The 23109-nt window shown below is 39.6% G+C and overlaps 1 protein-coding gene across 5 annotated transcripts in view; it reads right to left on the reverse strand.

The window, feature by feature from the left end:
- Window positions 1-23109, reverse strand: part of KAT6B (lysine acetyltransferase 6B) — a 183540-nt gene that overhangs the window by 17337 nt on the left and 143094 nt on the right. For all 5 annotated transcript variants that reach the window (XM_018042382.1, XM_018042383.1, XM_018042384.1 and 2 more), the window contains 2 exons: window positions 22644-22805; window positions 19404-19497 (listed from right to left, as the gene is read on the reverse strand). In XM_018042382.1, the coding sequence (XP_017897871.1) occupies window positions 19404-19497; window positions 22644-22805 (256 nt within the window). The remainder of the gene's footprint in view (window positions 1-19403; window positions 19498-22643; window positions 22806-23109) is intronic.

Genomic DNA, 23109 nt, shown 5'->3' on the forward strand with positions numbered 1-23109 from the left:
GTTGTCATAATAATAAAATGAATGAATACAAAGAACGTAGAACAGTGCTTGGCATATTACAGAAACCCTGTATGAGTGTTAGGTATTAGCATTATTATTCAGCATGGTGAATGAAAGGAATCTCAAGCTGGTCATTTGATGACTGCTTATCCTTATTGTAGGGGAAAGAAAGAAAACTGGGACAGAAGGAGGCAGAGAACAGCTCCCTTTCCTTTTTCCTACTTTTGCTTGAGCCACCTGAAAACCATTCCATTCTTCCTCCTGCGCCCATTCCCATCTAACCACCCAAACATAAATTAAATTAGAGGAAAAAGCTATGATTAAAAAAAAAAAAAAAAGGCAAACATATTCTGCCTCGGGAACGATCTCAAGAAACTGGCGACTAAAAGCTCCCAGCAAGCACATTTCTGTGCCCCCAAATTCCCTTTGGTCCTCAAGTCTTTAACTTCAAGGACTGCCCTTAGGAAACAGCAAGCACATCAAACCACAGTAACAATGATGGCTGGAGGGCTTCAGCAAGAACCCAGGGATGGTCCCAAGAGATGAAACAAAAACCCAAATGTTCTAGAAGACTCAAGAGTGTCCCTGGGAACATGGCTTGAGCCAGTGAAACCCAGAGAACGGGAACAGCAAGTCTTTGGAGAGGGAAGGCTGGCTGCCCAGGGTCACACGCCAGTCTGTCTCTCTTAAGGCGCCCCTTAAGATCTCCCTTTTCAAAGATCCCACAAGCTCCTCTGCAGACTGTGCTGATGCTGGGCTCTTCCTCAGTCATGTGGTGGGGCCACTGGTCTTTTTTACTGAACACCCCTGCCTTGCTTTCAAGACTATATGGAAGAGGAGTGGTATTCCTTCAAGCCACGCCCCCACCCCCACCACCACCCTGGGGAATGTGTATGTGGGGCATGCCGCCGCTGCTGCTGTGGGTGTGTGCGTGTGTGTAAGCATACAGACCATACTGGAATTTACCAGATGAGTTCCATGAGTCTGCGAGTGGGTGTGGCCTCTCAAAGTGGGTGGTCGTTCTCTGCGTATACAAACTCATTGTGTATACAAACTCACAAACTCATAAACAGGACATCAGGTGGCAGGAACTCTCCTCCCTCTGCAGCGCCCTTGTGTTGGAGAGGGTGAACATCTGTGAGTGAGTTACCAAGTTGGGGATGACCAGGGCCAGACCCTTGTGAGACAGCCCCAGGGTAAAAATGAGTCAATGGTTTTTTAATAACTGATTAATTTAACTGAGTGACGCTGTCTCTTTATTTCTCCTTTTTCTATCTTGTGGTCTTGCCCAGAGGTTCTCAACCCTGGTTGCACACTAGAATCACTCAGCCTTTTAAAAGCTCCAGATGTTCATGCTTCATCCAATCACAACCCTTGCCTCTCAAGCCAGGCTGGTCTGCGAAGTGTTAGGGCTTATATTAGGCAAAGGATCTTGGGGACTACTCCTTGGCCAGAATGTTAAATAGAGGTGGAATACCAATCCCACTTCTCATTTCTGTCTTGCCCTGCAAAGGCTGTGGTGGTAGCAATGGTGCCTAATGAGAGATCCAAGTAGAAGGAGAATCCTGGGGGAACCAGAGACACCTGAGAGTTAACGGCAGAGAGGAGAAGAGGGTCACTTGGCAGAGAACTCCGTGGCAGACTTTGCAGAAGCTTCACCGATTTAAACATTTAACTGAGAAATATTTGTTTACATGTGCCATGTTACCACACCATCAAGGTCCTCCTGGTCTGGTGTATTAGAAAAATATAATTTTTCTAAGAAGGTTATCATGTATGAAATAGATTCAGTCTCCCAAATTTCTTGTTAGGAAGATGAGGCACCTCTGACAAAGAACAAAATGATCAATTTGTCACTCTCACTTATTCCCAAACTAAAACCATTTGGGGAAGGCAAGAATTAAAAAAAAAAAAAAATCTTTCCTTAACTATATCTGGGAAGTAACTAGTTTTTTTTTTTTTTTTTTTTTATGAGGCCCTTGCCTATTGCAAATTAAGTTCAGCTCTGACTCATCACTCAGAGGCACCCTTGGTTAGATAATAGTAATACAGTACCGGTACCATGACATCTGAGGTGACAGAAATTAGAAAAACATGTCAGAAGAATGCCCTCCTTTGGGACCTTTTGTGGGTTTCCACAGTTCAAACCACTTTTAAATTCTGGAAAGTTTTGGGAAAAACAAATTTACCAAAAAAAATTTTTAAGATGAAGTAATCTGGCATTTACAAACTGTGCCCTTTCTTGTAAATAGGCAAAAGTCCACACTGGAGATTCAATCTGAAAAACTATTTCAAAAACTAAATTTCTTCCAAGTTGAAACCTGGATACAATTTTTATATCGAACTTGCAAAATCCTGGTAACAAGAATTTAACTTTGAACAGTTACATTTTAATCACTGCATTAAACCCATACACATTTCAAATAAAGCATCTGCTCAGAGCACGTAACAGTATATATTCACAATGCTGCACCTGTGTGACCGTTCTCTGTAAAACATTACAACTGAACTCTTCTTTAAATACTACAAAAAACAAAAAGGGGAGTTTCTTTTGACCACTGAGCTTCTGTGGAGGGTGGCTGAAAAAGTTATTCTAATAGTCTGGTCAAATCCTACCCGGCCAACCAAGGGGGAGCATTTAAACCAACATGGACACTGGCCACTGATCTCAAACCACGTTTGGGAGACAGATAGAAGAACAACTTGCCTTTCCATATGTTTCTTCTCCCACAACTGCCCCACAATACTTTGTGTGTGTGTTTCCAGTTATAATTTTCAAAAACCGGACAAAGTATGTTATAATTCCAATCATGAGTGATGAGCTTTCTGCACTGCAAATGTAAGAATATAGCAAGACTGAAAAAAGGAAAAAGTGGGAAGCAAAATCTAAAATTTTTCTTTGTTTTTAAAGTACATTTCAAAAAGGGTCTGTCTTTGAGACAACTTTCTAAAACCAAAGCACGGCCTATCACCCAAGGTGACTTAGACAAACAGTGCTATTTCACTGGTCTATAGAAGTCGGAAACTTCTCTTTTCACTTTTTATTTATCTCCTCTAAGCTTTCAAACAGGATTGGAAGTAAAAAGCCTCTGGCAATAAAAGGTGGTCTCCACACAGGGTTACTGATGAGCCCATTTTGACAGAAATGCAGCTTCCTGCACCTGCAGGCTGGATGGGGCAGGAAGCTAGGCTGGGATGAGGTATTCAGTCAAGTCACTGGCTGCTTTGCCAGTGGACTTGGTGTCATGTAAATTTCTAGCCATTAATCCTACAGGGATCTTAAAGTCCAACTGGCTACAGTTAGATATTAGCTGTTGGAAAAACAAAATCTATGAAGCGTCATCACTAGTGGTATGAAAAGACATCAGTAGCTACCCCTTCAGTTAGCAGGTAATTATCTCTCAAAGTCCACCTTTTAGATTGGCTCCCTAATTCAAGAAGTACTTAACAGCTGAGACTTCAGTAACAATATGTTAATATTGGTGGTTTAGTTGCTAAGTCGTGTCTGACTCTTGTGATCTCATGGACTATAGCCTTCCAGGCTCTTTTGCCATAGGATTCTCCAGGCAGGAATACTGGCGTGGGTTGCCATTTTCTTCTCCAGGGGATCTTCCAGCCCAGGAACTGAACCCAGGTCTCATGCATTGCAGCCAGATTCTTTACTGACTGAGCTATGAGGGAACTGTGCTAATATTAATATATTGTTATTATATATATATAGGCTTACAGGTTTAATACTAGTAATATTAATACTGTAGCAAAAACTGTGCTAACAATATATTAGTATTAGCACAGTTTTTGCCACAGTATCACTAGTATTAAACCTGTAAGCCTTTATATTCTGTGGTCACTGGTAACCAAAGAATGTCCATCCAACTTTCAAAAGGTTGGGATTGTTTAACAGTGCGTTCAGCAGTGGAATGCCCACTGTATTCTAGGCACTTTTCTAGTTAGGTTGTGGACAGACACTACATTTTCCAAATTTAATAAGGAAAAAAGCTCTGGGAATTTAATTTGTTAACCAGTATACAACTGTTGAACGCAAGAACCACAAACTACGTAAATAATATTTATTCAAATAGATATGTTAACAGCTAAAGTTCATTTTAAAAAATCAATTCAATATGCTACATGCAAGCAATCAATTACACTGCAATCATCATTTACAAATCAAAGTATAATGCGGATACTCATGGGGGTATATACAACTAGGTGGAAGTGTGTGATTATGGACGAACAGGCTGAAACTGTAAATTATGTAACTGTCTCTTGTAATTACCCTGCTTGAGAACCAAAAGAAACTTCCTGTATAATTTTGCTGGAGAATGGGGATCAAGACACAGAATTGCTTTTTAGCTGGTTTTAACCCTTCAACAGCTATTTAATTATGTGCGATGAGGTCAAAGAAAGTTTATGCTTAATTTATGAAAACTCAGCAGGGAGGTATTTCAAAGTAATCCTCTGAAAAGCTCCAGATTATTCATGAAAACTCATGATTTCTCTTCCTCTTCAAGAAAGATTTATCTAAATTATCTGGTAAAATAAACAACATTTAAAACAAATTCACAGGTGTCATTCAATTTATTTGCTCTCTAAAAACATTCATTATGGTCTGTAAGTTCTTAACTGGATGCAACTAAAACTTGCAGGGGTAGAAGGCTGTCAGAGTCCTCAGAGGCTCTTCTGCTTTGGTAGGGAAAAAAAAAATCTCATTAGCTTCCTTAAATTCATGGGGGAAAGCTCCAATACTGGGCAAACCACAGGGAAGGACTTCTAATCTACAGAGAATCATCTGCTTCTTTAGAAAGAAGAAGTCTGCTTTTGCAACAAATAATCAGCAGAATCTATTCTCATTTTAAGACATTCTAGCCTTTTTCCTTACCTTTCTTAAAAAATCTAACTTTTAAACATCTTTTCTCTTCTGTAAGCACTGTTTCTAGTGCCTAAAAATCTGCCCCAAATATCGGAATGCTGAACACTTCAGCATTCTTGGTGGAAGGGCAATTTCCTACACTTACAACGTCTGCCAGTATTGCTTTCCCTTATTTTGGATCAAAAAAAGGGTGGGGGGCTTCCCTAGTGGCTCAGTGGTAAAGAATCTGCCTGCAGGACACCCAAGTTTGTTCCCCGATCCTGGAAGACCCCACATGCCACGGTCAGTAAGCCCATGCGGCGCAATGGCTGAGCCTGTGCTCTGCAAGAGAAGCCACTGCTCCCCAAACAGAGAAAGCCGGCGTGGGGCAACGAAGACCCAGCGCAGCCAAAGATCAAACACAGAAAAGTAAATAAAATAAGCAAATTAAGTTATTGAAAAAAAAAGAGCAAGGAAAGAAGAGAGGGAAGGTGGGGGTGGAGGAAAGAAGGAAGGAAGGGAGGGAAGAGAAGAGGAAAAAAAGTCCCAAGGCTGCAGTGTCTCTTCTTCATCTCTTTGGTCTTTCCATTCCATATTCTCTCCTCAGTTCACCCCTATTCTGCACAGGCATTCCTTGCCTGCATCCTCTATTTTATCACCTGTGTTAACATACAGCCCTTCATTTATGTTTCTCTAGGTTTAAGAGTAGAAACATAATTTACAGGAATGCTGTTTTTCTAACGGACTTAACATTTGAGAGGCCATGATTCTAGTAAATTTCAGGATATTTCCTTCACATAAAAGTGATTCTGTATAGCACTGAAATATATACATTACAATGTGTAAAACAGATAGCTAGTGGGAAGCTGCTGCATAGCACAGGAAGCTCAGTCTGGTGCTCTGTGACAACCTAGAGAGGCGGGATGGGAGGGAGACGCAGGAGGGAGGGGATATGGGTAGACTTACGGCTGGTTCACGTTGCTGTACAGTGGAAACCATCACAACATTGCAAAGCAATTATCCTCCAATTAAAAAAAAATAAATGATCCTGCAAAGTCTGACATAAAGGTGATGCCAATATACCAAATACACTTGTAGTGTGCTAAGTCGCTTCAGCCGTGTCTGACTTTTTGTAACCCCATGGACTGCAGCCTGTCAGGCTCCTCTGTCATGGAGATTCTCCAGGCAAGAATACTGAAGTGGGTTGCCATGCCCTTATCCAGGGGATCTTCCTGACCCAGGGACTGAACCAATATCTCTTATGTCTCTTGCACTGGCAGGTTCTTTACCAGGAGCGCCACCTGGGAATCCCCTTATATTCATGTAAAAGTCTAAGCTCTAAAACAGATACCATAGGACATTATCTCCTATTTCAAGAATATCACTTCCTTTAAAAAACAAACAACAAAAAAGCAAAAATTAAACACAGAGACATATTAAATAAATATATACAGCTTAATAGATTATCATAAAGCAACACCCTTGTAACCATCTCTCAGGATCAAGAAGTAGAAGCTTGCTAGCTAGCCCGCTACAAACCTCCCACCTGTCCCATCCTGTTTACCCTCCTCCTTTCTTCTTCTTAAGTAACCACAGTCATGACTAACAGTAATCTCTTGTGTTTCTTTATACTTTTATCACCAAACTATCCCCCCCAAGGACATATGCAAATATATTGTGTATAGTGAGGTCAACGTGCATTATATTTTCCTCAAGATTTCAGCAACTTTTTTCAATACCTTCTACTATATAATCACACTGCATATTTTTTTTCAGTGTGGACAAATGCACAACTGAATTATTCTTAATCCACCAAGCTATTTTAAAGCACTTTATAAACATTAATTTAAAACTATTTTGTTGAAAAAAAGTAGCTCCTCTGTGGTGTTAGCTCAAAGCAGGACTCAACGTGAATTAAGTATAAAACAAGGTTTTTATATTGGTAAATGTGAAAATGCAGCACTAATATTAGAGCAGAATCACATGGAACACAAATCCATGAGGGAGGAAAAAAAAAAAAAAATCATGAGGGAGAAAAAACAAATCAGGTTTCTTACTAGTATTTCCCTAACAGAATTCAAAACAAATGTAAGAAAGTTGCTTAACCCAAAACAAATTGATATAAAAAATTTCTGCTTTACAATCAACTGAAATTTTAAATATATTATTTAGAAATTTCCTGGAGAGAGGATGTTATCAAACTATTATCTTACAATATTCTACTTCAAACATACTACTACAAGCTGCAAAATATGTTTACAGAGAATAGCTCCCTTGAAACCAAAACCAGGTATAGCACTAATTTCAACCAATTGGAACAAAACCTTTCTTGCTCTTGGTTTAATAATGAAAAAATGCTTCCCTTGCATGTATCTTAGCGGGGAAAATGGAAACGGAAGTGGGAAGCATTTCCTCCTCTGCAATGATGCAGCCCAAGTGTGCTTCAAGGCATACACTGGGTGGGTGGGTGGGGAACATCCTTGCTGTGCCCATTTCCTGTGAGCAAGAACTAGATCATTTATCCTGATGTTTTCATCACCAAGGCTAACCCCGGCAGAGTCTGTGCAAAGCATGCCGCTGAAGGAAAGGATGAAGGGATCAATGAATGAGAAAAAAAAAAAAAAACACGCAAAATCCAAAGATGGAGAGGAGATCTGAGATCTGGCTGGGTCAATTGGACAGGTGCTGTCACTGACAGAGAAGAGGACAGACTACATTTGGGCATTCATTACTTCTCTCCCTCAGCAAACTTTTTGTGGGCTCACCTATGCATGTGACACTGTGCTTGTGGCTTGGGGTAAAGCAGTAAACAAGTCCTGGCCCCTGTGATGGTGCTGCCAGTGAAGTGAAAGTCGCTCAGTCATGTCCAACTCTTTGCAACCCCATGGACTATACAGTCAACGGAATTCTCCAGACCAGGATAAAGTGAAAGTCGTTCAGTCGTGTCTGACTCTTTGTGAGCCCATGAATTGTAGTCCATGAAATTCTCCAGGCCAGAATACTGGAGTGGGTAGCCTTTCCCTTCTGCAGGGGATCTTCCCAACCCAGGGATCAAACCCAGGTCTCCCGCATGGCAGGCGGATTCTTTACCAGCTGAGTCACAAGGGAAGCCCAAGAATGCTGGAATGGGTGGCCTATCCCTTCTCCAGTAGATCTTCCCGACCCAGGAATCAAACCAGGGTCTCCTGCATTGCAGGCGGATTTTTTACCAACTAAGCTATCAGGGAAGCCCTGCCGGTGTTGCCAAGTTCCCTTTATTCTTGAAGGCTAGGTTTTCTCATACTAACTCCTGGAATGGAGCTTGCCCAGTAGTGGGATTCAAAACTACTTGCTGCAAATGCTGGTCAATGTAAACAATTCAAACAGGCAAAAGACTTGTTAAAAAAATATCCACCTGCATGCCAAAACTTGAAACATTCTCAGCTATGTAAGGCAAAATGGTAGTTGCAGGTCTTATGTTTCATATTTACAATGTTTTCATTGATGCATGAATACAAACTATTCTATAAGAGCTATTTATTTGCTCTTATTTATGACAAGCTTAGTTAAAAATAAGATACATAAATAAATCGTTAGCTGCACTGCCTCATGCAACTCATTTCAATGCATTCAGTAACAGTCACTTGGAATAAATCACTGAAGAGCTCAATTTTCAACCTTGATGTTATCTTTAGCATATTAAAATATACTGTACTTCAGCCCAGTGTAATAAAGCAGTCATGACAAAGGCTTCTAGTACAACATATTATAATGAGAAAATAAGGAAAAATAGCCATTTCCCTTATTATATTATAAACTAGAATCCTATTAAAAGATATGTCATCATTATATTTGATTACACAGGTCAAAACATGTCTTCCAAAACCTAGCCAAAGTCTGAGGATACAGCTGCTGGTTCTATCTTCCAACAAGTGTCATGGTGGAGGTGGGGGGAGCAGCTCCTATCTTAGAAAAGGCCATAAAGGACTTGAGCACCATTTCAAAAGCATAATTTATTATTCCTTAATGGTTGCTCAGCCTGTGCTCACCACGGGAGAAGAGCTGCTGGGAAAGCTCTGCAAAGAAAGAAACTGCCGTGACAGTTTCTTAGGACTAAAGTTGGAATTCTCCTTCCAAAATAAATGCATGGAGAAACGAATTATCTGATGAAAGCAGGAAAAGATAATATCTCTTTGACCAACTGTGTGTAAATGTGCATTTTGTCACAGCTCTCAATTCTCTGCTCAAGGTTTATAGTAGATAACTAACAGCTTCCTTTCTGATGCAACTTATATGATCCTAAGACAGAGGCTGTCCTTAAACAAAAATACCAGACCTCAACAGAAGGCAGGGTGTACACATCATGTGGAAGACAGCAAACCACACCTAATTATGTTCTAATAAGATACAATTCTTCTTCCTAAGAATCACATGTGAGAAGAGAAAGAATATTAAGAAAGTTCTTCCTGAGGTAATTCATTGAACATTTATTCAATAAATAATAAAGACCTATTCAGTGCCAGGGGCTTCTCTGATGGCTCAGCAGTAAAGAATGCAGTAAACACCTCCCAATGCAGGAGATGGGAGTTTGATCCCTGGATTAGCAAGAGCCCCTGGAGGAGGGCATGGCAACCCACTCCAGTATTCTATCCCAGCCCACAGAGGAGCCTGGTGGGCTATAGTCCATGGGGATGCAACAGACTTGGACATGACTGAGCATCTAAACAACAATTCAGGGCCAGGCTCTTCTAGGGGTGAGATTACAGAAGAGAACGAAGACTCTACCTCCATGACGGACAATAACCCATGAATATATAAAAGACATCTGCAACTTTCTAAATGACTTTGCACTTACTCAGCCTAGAGCACTTTTTTTTAAATAGTCAGTGCCACTGAAAAAAAAGAAAAACTATTAAATAAAAATCACAAAAGTAGGTAAATAGCACATGTCAAATATACAGCTCCTTCATTCAATTTGCTTAACTCCTCACAGGCGGTCAGAGTGTTTCAGTCGGATCATGTACCTAAGACACACTGCCATGGTCTCTTAAAACATCTCTGATGCTTGGCTTGTGGGGCTCATAAATAGGGGAAAGTGAAATATTTATCCTGTAACCTACCCAACAGAGTTTATGCCCCCAGGGAGTGCTGCATGGCCTCCACCCAACAGGGAGAAGATAATATTCACATGCCTGCCAGGGTAAAAGGATGAGGCTGCTCAGGGTGAGGTGCCTAGCACTAGAGCTCTGGAGACTGCAACATCTCTGGCTAGCTGGACCAGTTCCTGGGTCACTCGTTGGAAACTGTAGCCCTAAGTTGACCACAATGGCACAGAGATGCCCAGAGACCCTCACTAGAGCAGTGGGTGTCTCCCCAGGGCCTGCCACACTAAGGATCCATCTCTTGGGGAGAACCTGTTTGTCCTGATATGGTACTCAACTTGGCCTCAGAGAGAAGCTAGTGACTCCCGTCAAGTCCTAGTTCTTTAGAATTTACCAACAGGTAAAATGTGTCACACTGGAACCCAACCAACTCGATTCCTAAATTAAAACTCCTATTTTCTACAGGAGACAGGCCAGTCAGTATCAGAAATTTTGTTCTAAAAAAAGCATGCAATTTTCAGGTAGGATGAAGTTACTCTAAATTTTTGTTTAATAGTTTAAGTTTTACTTAAATTGTGTTCTGAAAAGTTTGTAAGTAGTAGCTCTTTTAAAGTAATCTATTGAAGGCTGACTGTTAAAACTGCAAGTTGCTAGCTGGTAACCAGAAATACTATGAGATGTATCCTGGTATTTAGATATATAACATTTAAGCTACTGGCTAGCATCTAAGATCAGAGAAGGCAATGGCACCCCACTCCAGTACTCTTGCCTGGAAAATCCCATGGACTTAGGAGCCTGGTGGGCTGTAGTCCATGGGGTCGCTAAGAGTCGGACACGACTGAGCGACTTCACTTTCACTTTTCACTTTCATGCATTGGGGAAGGAAATGGCAACCCACTCCAGTGTTCTTGCCTGGAGAATCCCAGGGACGGGGGAGCCTGGTGGGCTGCCGTCTCTGGGGTCGCATAGTCGGACACAACTGAAGTGACTTAGCAGCAGCAGCATCTAAGATACAGGGGAAGACATTTTCTCTTTGAGAGAGGTAATGTGGTTAACATCACCAACATCATGTTAACTTTCAACATCACAATATTCTAGGTAGAGATGCAGCATGTGACTTTCTAATTCTGCCTGATGGACCTAGAAAGGCAGAGTAGTAGGCAGAGAAGGTGCTTTCTTGTCTAGGTGGTGCTTCCTCAAGAAACCAGCCAAGAGCTATAAAGAGGCTAAAGGAAAGACAAGACTGGGACTGGACCGTCTGAACTACCTAAGAGATCTCTGTCACTAGAACCAGATCAGGGGAAGAATGAGGGCATGGAACGTTGATCTGTTAATTCTCAGTGAGGATTAAACTAGCTATTAAATGGTACCCAGAAGCATCCTTTCTTACAAGTTTATTGTATTTCTTATTTTCCTTAAATCCAGGTGTGTGGACTCCTTAAGAATGAGACTTAAATCCAGGCTCATTCTTAAGAAAAGTGAACAAGTGCAAGGACACTGCTAACCACACTGGTGACATGACCAAGTTCATAACTTGTAGACACAAAACTGGGTCATTTGCACACATCTTCTAGCAGCACACACTAAAGACAGATTGAGTTTGTAAACAGTATACATTCCTCATGAAAGCTGAGGGGAAACCTCTTGACATACAAGATCACAGAAAAGATCAGCAAAGGTGATTTCTGGAAATAATAAGTACCTAACTCATGCCATCATTCATATTTCCTCTAGAGCAAGTTCTGTTCCATGAAGGACAACCCTGATACATCATACAGTATTTTAATACACAATGGAGAAAGCCAAGAATCGAAGCTGCTTACAAACTTTTATGATTGGCCTACAAATAAACAGCGTTTTTAAAATGACAGACTGAAGGTGAAGTTAACTGATAATTTATGTAACTGAAAAGCTTGTCATCTGTACACTAGTCTCAGGAAAACTGCAGATTTAAGTTTGTAGACTCCTGGACCCAACTGTCATCTACTCTTTATAGCGCCCTCCCCTAAGAGTAAGTCAAGTCTGAAACAAAGAAGAAAAAGTTAATGTAAGATTTAGAATTCTTATGATTCAAATGAGTACATTTGATTATTTTAAATTAGGAAAGAATACTGAATTTCATCAAATGCCTTTTCTCATTTGTACTAAACAACCCCTCTGGTTATCCTTTGTTTTCTCATTGATTTTTCTCCATCAGTGCTCCAGTCTCTCTAGCTTAAAAACAAAAAAACCTACAGCCCTTGATAATTAAGCTTTTAAAATCTACTTCTTTAAATTTCACTTATACCACAGTCTTCAAAGTCTAATTTTTACACCTTATCTTAGCCTTCTTCTATGGGGTACTGAACAGTGGCTCAGGAGTGATCTTAGACAAGTTTCCTAGTGTCTCTGTGCCATCAAGAGAGAGAGAACTGTGACTAACTTCTGAGGGTATCTGCAAGGATTAAGTGAATGTGTAAGTTGGGCTAAGTACCTCATATATGGCTTTCCGGGTGGCGCTAGTGATAAAGAACCCACCCGCCAATTCAGGAGACTTAAGCGATGCAGGTTCAATCCTGGTCGGGAAGAGCCCCTGCAGGAGGGCATGGCAGCCCACTCCAGCATTCTTGCCTGGAGAATCCCATGGACAGAGGAGCCTGGCAGGCTACAGTCCGTGGGGTCACACAGAGTCGGACACAACTGAGGCGACTCAGCACGTGCCTGACACACGGTAAGTGCTTAAGAAACGTCAGCTATGACTATGGATACTATTGTTGAAATGCTGACCTCTTTTGGCTTACTTTTCCTACTTCTGAACCCTTTACAATGAGGCTAAAAGCACACATCTCAACATGTGATGTGAGGACAGACTCCTATGACGGTGACTGACACATATTAGACACTTAATAAATGTCAGTGCTGTTGCTGCCATCAATGATTTTTCCTTTTCTGCACACTTTGTGCTCATGACTTCTACTCATTTTCCCAGTAGGGTTTATGTTTTAACACTATCAAAACCTTTACTTTTATATTTGTTTAAATACTACAGATAACAAAACTGCCTGGTATATTTGTTGCAAACATCTTTCCTATTATGTTTGCTTTTAATATTTTCCCACATAGAAGTTTTACATTATTATACAGTGAAGTCTGTCTATTTCTTGCATGTGATTTCTTTCATTCTCTTAATGCTCAGGATGTCCACGACCATCTAAAGACCAGATAAATAATTAGATATCCTTTCTTTTACTTTCTAAATGTTCTTTTTGTTGTTAATCTCTAAGTCTTTAGTCTACCTGGAGTTTCTTTTGTTGTTACCTAAATATCTAACACGATTCTGTACATGCTCACACTTTTGAATATGCTCTTTCCTCAGCCTGGAATGCTTTCACGTTTAACTTCTCATGCCACGAGCTCTCAATATCTATTGTAGAAACATACTGTCCAACAATTGATGTCTCCTCAGTGAACTTAATTAACCACCCAGCAAGAGTTGTGTCTTCATTTCTCTTGCTTGCGTTTGGCTGAACGTAGACTATGGTTTCCCAATCGACAAGGTTGAAGAGGTAAGAAATGAATCTTTTCTCATCCTTCTTCATTATCCAGTTCAGAATCAGATAAACGCATTTACATAAACACACAAGTACGTGCTTTTGCCAGCCTGTTTCACCACTACCTGGCACAATGTTCTGCAACCTACTGCTGAATCAGCTGTGTTCCCTGGGTCTCTCCTGGGTCAGCACAGGAGCCTGGGTTTTGTATCCTGCTCCCTAGGCAGGGTTTTGGCTCTGCAGGCCTAAGTAAAAGACAGTTTGTCACTGCCCATCCATTGCCCGACCAAGCACAGTCCTACACAACTGAAAGTATATACAACAGATTATCACTGCTCCATAAGCATTTGTACCAGAGGAAACAATGAAAGGATATACAGAAATTAGTAAGATTGGTGACCTGCAGGAAAGGCTCGGAATGGGTCTGAGGAGGCAGTAACGCTTCTTTGAGTATACCCTTTAATTCAGTTTCAACTTTGAAAATCATGTTGTTCTATATTCTTAACATTTGAAAACAGTTGTACTCAGAGTGAAGTCGTGAAGAACTATATACAAATACTGACCTCTCATTAGAAGGTCTGTTTTATACAGTGATGTGATTAGCAATCCTAAAATGATTTAATGTGTATTCTAGGACTAAGCACATTAATAAATATACTGTAGGTAATAGAAGTCAGGTTTCTCACTACCAGAGAAGAGAGGTGCAAATACAGTAATATGGAAGGATAGACTAAAACTCTGCAGAGGTGTTGATCTGGAATGCAAAGCTCAGTGAACTCATAACAGGGATGTGTGTGTGTGTGTATACATACACACACACTCAGAAACATTTATCTCTTCTTTCCTGGCTCTTGCCCCTTGAGAGGCCCTAGAAGCAGTGACACCCCAGTAGCAGTATGGACACCTAAGTGCTCAGATCTTGGTTTTTACATTGTTTTTCACCATAAAGAATTAAAGACTTTTAAAACAGAAATGTGTGATTCCAGGGCTAGGTCAGAGAGAGAATAAGATGAATCTGGCACATTAAGTTTGTTGTACCAGAAAGTAAGGAAGGATCAGACATGTCAGGCACCAGGACACAGGCACCAGTCTGAAGCAGTTCGCACAGAATAAATCTGGGGCAATCTGAATATCAAAATAAACAATGGCAGCTACAGGTTATAATCCATAGAATAAAATAAAAATTCATTAAGTAGTCCATAATTATATAAATTAAAGAATAACAAGATAAATCAAGTGATTTTTTAACTAAAAAATTAATAAAGGAAGCTCTGGGCTTCCCTGGTGGCTCGGCTGGTAAAGAATCTGCCTGTAATGCAGGAGACCTGGGTTTGATCCCTGGGCTGGGAGGAAGGGAACAGCTACCCACTCCAGTATTCTGGCCTGGAGAATTCCAGGGACCGTATAGTCCATGGGGTCACAAAGGAAGTGCCACAAAGAGTCAGACACGACTGAGCAACTTTCACTTGCACTCACTTTCCTTACAGCAAATATCGACAAGAAGTAGACGATACATTGGGATTTTAAAAATCATTATTTGGTAACTACCAAAGTAGTAACTGTTTTAGATAAGAATCATAAATAAACGCTAAAGGTAGTAGGTGAAAATTGGATGAGAAATAAGATATTTACATAATGCCAAAGTATCCTCTTACTAGGATATTACTGATTACAAAGGGAAAAATGTTATTCTATAGTGAAGAAATCTGAAAGGCACCATCTTACACCAGTAATGGGACAAAGAAATGATCACGTGATCCTGCTGGGAGGTGCTCGGGAGGACCCAGCATCACTTCTGTGTCTTCCCGCCAAAACATGGAGAACTCCAGCCTACTCATGAGGAAACATCAAATGAGCCCAAACTGAGGGACAATGTGCAAAAAAAATGGTCTCTATACTTCAAAAATGTCAAGGTAACAACAACACAAAACAAAAAATGACTAAGGTGTCATTCCAAATAACTCTAGAGATATAATAACTCAACATGCGATCCTGGACTGGGGAAAAAAAAATTTTTTTCCCCCTGGAAAGGACATAAGTGAAAACTGGCAACATTTGAAATTTGAACAAGATAGACAGATTAGATAACAGATAATGCTGAATCAACATTAATTTTTTGGTTTTGATAATTTATGGTTTTGTATGAGAGCATCTTTTTTTTTTTTTAAAAAAAGAAAAACACACTGAAATGGTAAGGGTAAAGGTGCAACAGGTCTGTAATTTATGATTACATATGACTCTCAAATGATTCTGGAAAAGAAATACAGAATGACAGAGGGGGATGGGAGGGAGCAAGAGGAAGACTGAGAATAATAAAGCAAAAAACAACTGTGACAAAATGTCAGTATCTGGGGATCTGGGGTGGAGTAGATGGGAACTTTCCTCTAAGTCTGAGAGTACTTCAAAATTGAAGGGAGAGGAGTAAGCTGGAAAGGCACTGCTGGGGGGCTCTGGCAGCAGGGACAGGGCACAGCCTGGCAGGGACATGCTAATGCCTCACCCTGGGAGACCTGGAAGCAGGAATCACAGAAGTTTTGAGGGAAGGGGGCTCTCTGGAGTTCTGAGATGCCTGGTGTGGATGGAGAGTTGTATGTGTATGTGTGTGGACACAGAGAAGGGGAGGACTGAAATTTTCTAACTGAGGGAGAGAGGGAAATCTTAGAAAGCAGGAGAGAAAGAGAAATACAGTATTAGCTTCAACCCATGACAAGTCACTCCTTCCACTATCCACTTCTGACTGAAGTTTTGGGCAGAGCTACAAAACCTATGAGTTGGTTTATGAGCAGACTGGGAGTAGGTGCCCTTAGTCACTTCGGCCAATCTGCAGATGACCTCTGGGGAAGCCCTGCTCTGACACATCCCAGACAAGCTGTCCTAGGAAGACACACACAATAGCATTATTCTAAGGACAGCATTTGGTGCTGGGATGACCATTCCATCTGTTGAGAACAGTGTTCAGAGCTTTAGAGTCACAGTTCTTTACATTCACTCATCACTTTGTGCCCATGTCTATATTCTGTCTGCCAGTGGGCAGCTGGGCAGTGAACAGCTTTCCTTCTATTGGTGTCTTATTTAGCTTCCTGAACCAGTAGTTATTATAAACCAAATAAAGATTTCATGCCTTAAAACCTTCTTTCAATTACTGAAAATACCTGCCCGGACCAAAAGACCCTCAGGCTCATGTACAAGTAGAAATAAAATAAATTTAACCCTTAAAAGCTTCCTTAAAAAAAAAAAAAAAAAAAAAAACAGAGCAGATTTTAGAAAACTTGTAACTCCAGTTATCTATTTTGCCCTGAGTTCTGAATTATAAGATCAATAAGGATTATGCGAGGTCATGGGGTTTATCTCCTCCTTCTGCAAAAGATTGGATCTAATCATCATAGAAAGATATTTATATACTATTATTTTAAGTAACTCCAAATGAGGAGAGGCTATCAATTTTGGCAGCAGCCTACTCTATCTTCTTTAAAACGTGTGCAGCCAAGGAATTATTTTTTGGTTTTAAATTGAATTTCTGTTTGGTTTATACTAGTCCCCATTTTCTTTGAGCGCTATAAAATTCTTCCCCTGATCTCCTCGTCTCTGAAGAAACAGCACCAATCCCCTTTCAGCTTTATTCAAATCATTCACCATACTTCTTAACACACTGCAGTGCAGGGTGATGCCAAGGGTACATGAACGAGAAAATCTAAAATGACACCTTTTAGCACTGCATTGCCTGGCTGCACCCTAATGGATGGCATTCGTCATGATGGCTTTGAGCCGTCCAGATAGATTCCACTGTGTTCCCTAGTTGTTTCAAAAAACAGAGTAGATTCTAATACAGTTTTCACTAAAATGGTTAACATAAAGATTTGCATTTGTTCCTGGGTTGTTATTTTATGCAGAAGGCCTCAGTACCAGACCATGCTGAACAAATAAGTGGCTACTATATTTAGAGACCTGCATTTTTACCTGGTAAGTACCAGTCCCTTTTAAACTTTAGGTAGAAAATTATCAGGAGCAGTGACCGTATCACTTTGGAGATTCCATTCAAACGAGCAAAAATACATCTACTGCAGATTACGAGTGCTCTGCCGTGCTGAATGAAAAGAAGGTAGCCAAGGAGCTTACAGCAAGCTGGAAGCATGACACTTGTATCAAATAATTACTACAAAAGAATGAATTGAATCTAAGTGCTACACTGCAGAGATATAAAGCCAAGAAAAAAACAGGATGTAATTCTGGGAGATGGGATCAAAAAGAAGAGGCTGGAGGCTCAAAAGGGAGTGGATATATGTATACTTACAGCTGATTTACGTGGTTGTGCAGAAGAAACTAACTCAACATTGTAAAGCAATTATCCTCCAATTAAGAAAAAAATAAAAAGGAAGTTCTTGAGCCAGTTCTTAACAGCGGGTAGGATTTTGAATAGAGGCTAGAAAAGGAGGAAGTGGTCATTTAAGGAAGGCAGGGCACCGACAATGGAAATATGGGAATCTGCTCAAAGTATTTGAGGAAATGGAGGTTAATATACAACATAATACATGAAAAAGCCCCAAAGAGAGGCTGGAACTAGCCGTTGGAAGATCACGAATACTGAACTAAGTAGTCTGCCTTACTCTGTAAACATGCAAATACTATCCAAAATTTAAGGCTCAAATGGCTGCAAGGCATACCCAAAATTATTAGGAACAGCTTGTGAACAGTGGCCACAAAAAAACACAAAAACAAAACAATTGGATTTGCCTGTAGAACACATTACAACTGGGGCTGTAAAATAAAATGGTGAACTTCCGGTAAGATGACCTTTCGTGGGATAACTAGATCAAGAAAGAAGAGTAAGACTAAGGTAATGAATTAATGACCAGAAATATCATCTGAAAATATAATCAATTAAAATACTTCAAAGAAGAATACTATCTTTCAATGTCAATAAATTATACAAATCAGTCCAACACTGCTATATAGTTATATTTTACACCCAAAATTTCATATTTCAACATCTAATAATAAAGATTTAGACTCAACACGTCACTTCATGGTTTTCCTTGAGTATATTTACATTTTGGTTTTGCATCTGATGTACCTTATGACGATTACATGATTTGCTGTGTTTTCCTTCTTTCAGTTTAAACTCTGGTAATGAAGAAGCACACAGTTCCTAGTGACAGATTTTCACATGGTCAGATTACTATCATGAGATACCTGGTCTTCCTGTTATCTGGATATTTTGAATAAAATCTCCAAATGCAGCCTTAATACTGTATTTACACATCCAATCTAATATAAACAAAGGAGGAAAAAAACGACCAACTTTCTTTAAACATTATTTTATGCATACTTTAAAGTAGTATTCCGATTTTCATCGAGGAGACTCAGCAGATACAAATGTGTATAAAAAGTATTACTTGGGGAACCTCTAAATACAAACATTTCCATAGTAATTTCCATAAGAGACAAGGAAATTAACAAAACAAGATATTTATTTCTACTAGAGAGGCTCCAAGGATAGGCTACCTAAAGAATTGTTTTTCTAAATAGACAAACCCCTGTTTCTACTCTGTACTGCACAAGATTATAGGCAGAATTTCAGAAAGCTGAAAATCCTTTTAAATAACACTTCCTCTGGCTTTAATCACAAATAATTGCCTCTTTTGGTGCTAATGAGCATGAGCCTCACAGAATGGAATGTAATTCTGCCGGTTCATTCAGGGTAATGGCTTTGTGAGCTGGTGACTCTGCGAGAGATGGGGTCTCAATTTCCTAGAGTACAATAGTGAGCAGCAATACATTTTTCACTTGAGGAAGATTTTCTAACCTATGTAAATATAAGTAGAAAACCCATTATCTATTGATAAAAACAACACAGTAGGTTAAATAAAGTTTTAAGTACTACTCTCCTTTAATAGCCGTCAGCTCCCTGGATCATGAAAGTAAATAAAGTACTTCACTTACTGAAATCAATGAGAAACCGTCCAAATCCTTGCCTTTGGTGCTGGGGCATGATCATTATGCAGGAGACGTTATACTTCTGCTGGCAAAGTTTTTCCTGAGGGAAGGAGAAACAGATCAAGTATGTCAGAGCACTGCTAAAGCGGGCAATTCCCTGCACCTGCCGCTGTCCATATGCCACGGTCCACTAAGGTGAGCGGCGTGTCAGGTCAGGATCAAGCAGAATAATTCGACTATCTTAATCAATCAAACTATCAGCTAACAACAAACTACGCACTCCAGGCATGCCTCTCAATTACATCTTTATTCTTGAAAGTCAGCACCATGAAATATGAATAAAGAATCCAAGGAAATGTGAGTCAAATGAAACAGCACAGTATGGAAGAAAGGTTTTCTATCCTCAAACAACCTGGGAGATGGGCGGAGGGAGTGGGGGAAGATCCAGAGAGTCACCCAGCGGGATCAGTTAAGAACATCTTGTTAAAGGCCACAGTGAAACTGTAACAGTGTCTGTGTGGGGAGACTTGCACGATACATTTCTCTTATGAATAAACAGTCAAAGTAAAACGCTGGAGAAATAATCTATATTTCAAAGAAGGACAACAAAACAAAAAAGACAACAGCAACAAGAAATCCCCAAGCCTGCAAACCAAAGTGAGGCCAACATATTACCAACAGTCTGAAACCAGGAGGAAGACTGGAGAGAATATAGTGGAAATGGTTCTTGTAGTTCAGGGAAAATTTGCAATGTTCATGGGGCTATGGCATCAGAGCAGCAACATTTTCTTCACAGTACATAGAAGCTGCCAAAACCTACACAGAGAAGACCTGGAAAAGGCTTTTGAGGTTGTAAATGCTCTGGCCAACTATAAACCACAAATTAGATTAACCACAAATGGTACTAACCACATCAAAGAATTACTTTGGAACACCCAGATCTTTAATGAATCTATTTGAAAGATCACAGGAAATGGTGGAGGAAAAAACACTACAGGGCAGAATTAAAGATTTTGTGAAAAAGATGTGCTCCCAACTTTTGCACATTTGGAGCTGTCTGTGGAGTCTCCAAGAAATGAGCAGTAAGAAATAATGTATGTCAATTTTCCTAAGAAACTGGACGGTCCCATCACTGGATGTGTACATCCACAGCAAAGATTCAAATAATTAGTGTGTTTTGCGAAGTCAGACAAATGGGTCACTGTATCTAAAATGAGGTGTACTCCGAGCTAAAGGATTCATCCTTGACACAAGTCTTTTCTTTATTCCAAACTATTTTTACCTGTATATTTTTGGAAATCTAACCCAAAAGTGGTCCTTTCCCCCCATCCTTGCCCCCTGCCTTTAAACACATGTTACCACAGCTAAACTCTAAACAACTGCTCCCTCTTTCCTTCCTGTTTTGAGCCTAGTACATGCTTAGAAAGATATATGCATGTAATGATTTACACTAAACTCTTCTAGGTCATCTCGGCCATCCTTTGGCTATAACATCTAGAATTTGGTTTAACGTCAAAGGGCCACAGTCCCTCAGACTCCAACTGAGATGTTAGAATATGGCTTAATTTGCATCTAGTCTTTTAACATGGCTGTTTTTTAGATTTTGTTTTACTGCACTTGCAAAGGATATTTTAATACTCCGAGTATGGTAAGAAATGACAGCAGTTGCTGCCATACTATAAAAGAAACAGTGACAAAATGAAAAAAGTTTAGCTTGTTCTAAGTAAAATGTTTGGCGAAGAAAATGGCAACCCACTCGAGTATTGTTGTCTAGAAAATTCCATGGACAGCAGACCCTGGCACCCTATAGTTCATGGGGTTGAAAAGAGTCAGACACAACTGACCATGCACGCAAATAAAAATGTTGGGCGCTCTATGACAAAGAGAAGACTCAAACCCCAAGAGTTACTGTGAACCAAAGACCTAGAGGTCAACTCAACATAAGGCAGTACAATGTCAATGGGCATCACTATTTGTTTTAAAATGCAGATAGATTTAAAGAAACACCATTTTCAAACAGAAAGGACAGTCATGACCATTATTCTTTTTAATTCTTTGGAGAAAAATTAAAAATTCTTTTAAATTCTTTGGACACATCTATACAGAAGGTAAAATATTCTATAAATTATATAAACTTCCTAGCTATTGCTTTCCCTTGTATTAATTCTCTATCATCTGTAACCTATAAAAGTTAACAGTCTTCTTTTTCATTTTAGAGCTTTACCAAATACATGGATTAAAATGGTGAGGCTGTTTCCCATGAGTGTTGTCACTTCTTCCTATTTTTGTTTATGGTCTCTGGGTTGTTTCTTAAATTTGGAAAAACTTCTGTATGCAAAGTTTTGACCTTCCATGAAAACGACAATTCCATTAGGCATTCCATTATGTAACAGTAGATTAATTAAAATTCACTTATCACCTAATATGTAAACATATATCATAAAATAAATAAGCTATAGGATTTGGAGCATTTCTATTCTGCCCTAGAAATCTTAAAATTACCATTCTGGCATATTAAACTATTTCCTAAGTACCTAAGAAAATTTAAGGTTAGCCTGATAAATATCTCCAAACTCAGATTCCTTTTATTGCATATGAGTTAATGTATCTCAGAAGCCTCTGAACAGAAGAATGTGAGATAAATGCTCTGAACCACGTGAAAAAGACAAACCACAGCCACTCAATATGTCAAGGGCTCCCCTATATTAATAGCTGGAGATACTCAGGCTTTCTAAAGATGAGGCTACTTTAGACCTTAAAACAATAGCGCGGAGAGTAAAACCAGCCATTATATCAGCTTAACTGTCCAAATGCCAGCGTTCCAACTCACTGAGATACTGATGACCACCGAGGGAAGGCAACAAGGAGAAAGGAGAATTCTCTTTTAAATGCTACGTTATACTGAAACCTTCATGTTGATACCACTTAGGGGGAAAGGGGAACTAAGCTTAAAATTTAGAAAATGAAAGACGGTAGGTGGTCTGCAAGGCAGCAATTATAACATTACATGAACGCTGACAGTCAACACAGCAAATAGTGCTGAGGTCTTTTACACACTTCCTAGGCACAATGCTCATGGTTTTTGTGTGTGTGTTTTTCTTAATGAGCTCTGAATAAGAACCTGAGCTTTTCAGAAACATGTCATTTATTCAAATTAGAGTCATAAAAAGGCCCTGTTTAAGGAATTGGACTCTACCAAAAACATTCTGAAAAAGAAAATGAAGGTCATACTGGCTCTTGTTTTACCTTAGAGAAGTATCCAACCAGATGACAGCCCTTTTCATCATTTTTTGTAAGGACATAAAAAAGGAATGGCTCGACATCATAATACAATGTTTTGTGGTCCAGGAAGAGCTTGGCTAACAAGCAAAGGTTTTGGCAATAAATTTTGCTCATATTCCCATCAACCTAGCAAAGAGAAACAGACAACATTATTTAACATAAAAATACCACTCAACATAAAACTGTTTCTTTTATATGGTATTTTGGAAAGCATTTTTTTTTTTCCAAATCCCAAGCTAAACAATTAACACACTCCATTAACCGAGAAAGTTTACCAGAAAATAGCTGTCATTTGGCAAATCAGAATTCCACCTTTTCTCTTAAATTGGGGTAAATTTAAGGTAGCTTAAATTTCTCTTTACACTTGCTGAAGAAAGGCCACACATTGCTAACAAAGGAGTAATTTTTATTTACTATTTATTACAACTAA

This window comes from Capra hircus, chromosome 28 (genome assembly GCF_001704415.2).
Source record: "Capra hircus breed San Clemente chromosome 28, ASM170441v1, whole genome shotgun sequence".
In the NCBI taxonomy this organism is placed as follows: domain Eukaryota; kingdom Metazoa; phylum Chordata; class Mammalia; order Artiodactyla; family Bovidae; genus Capra; species Capra hircus.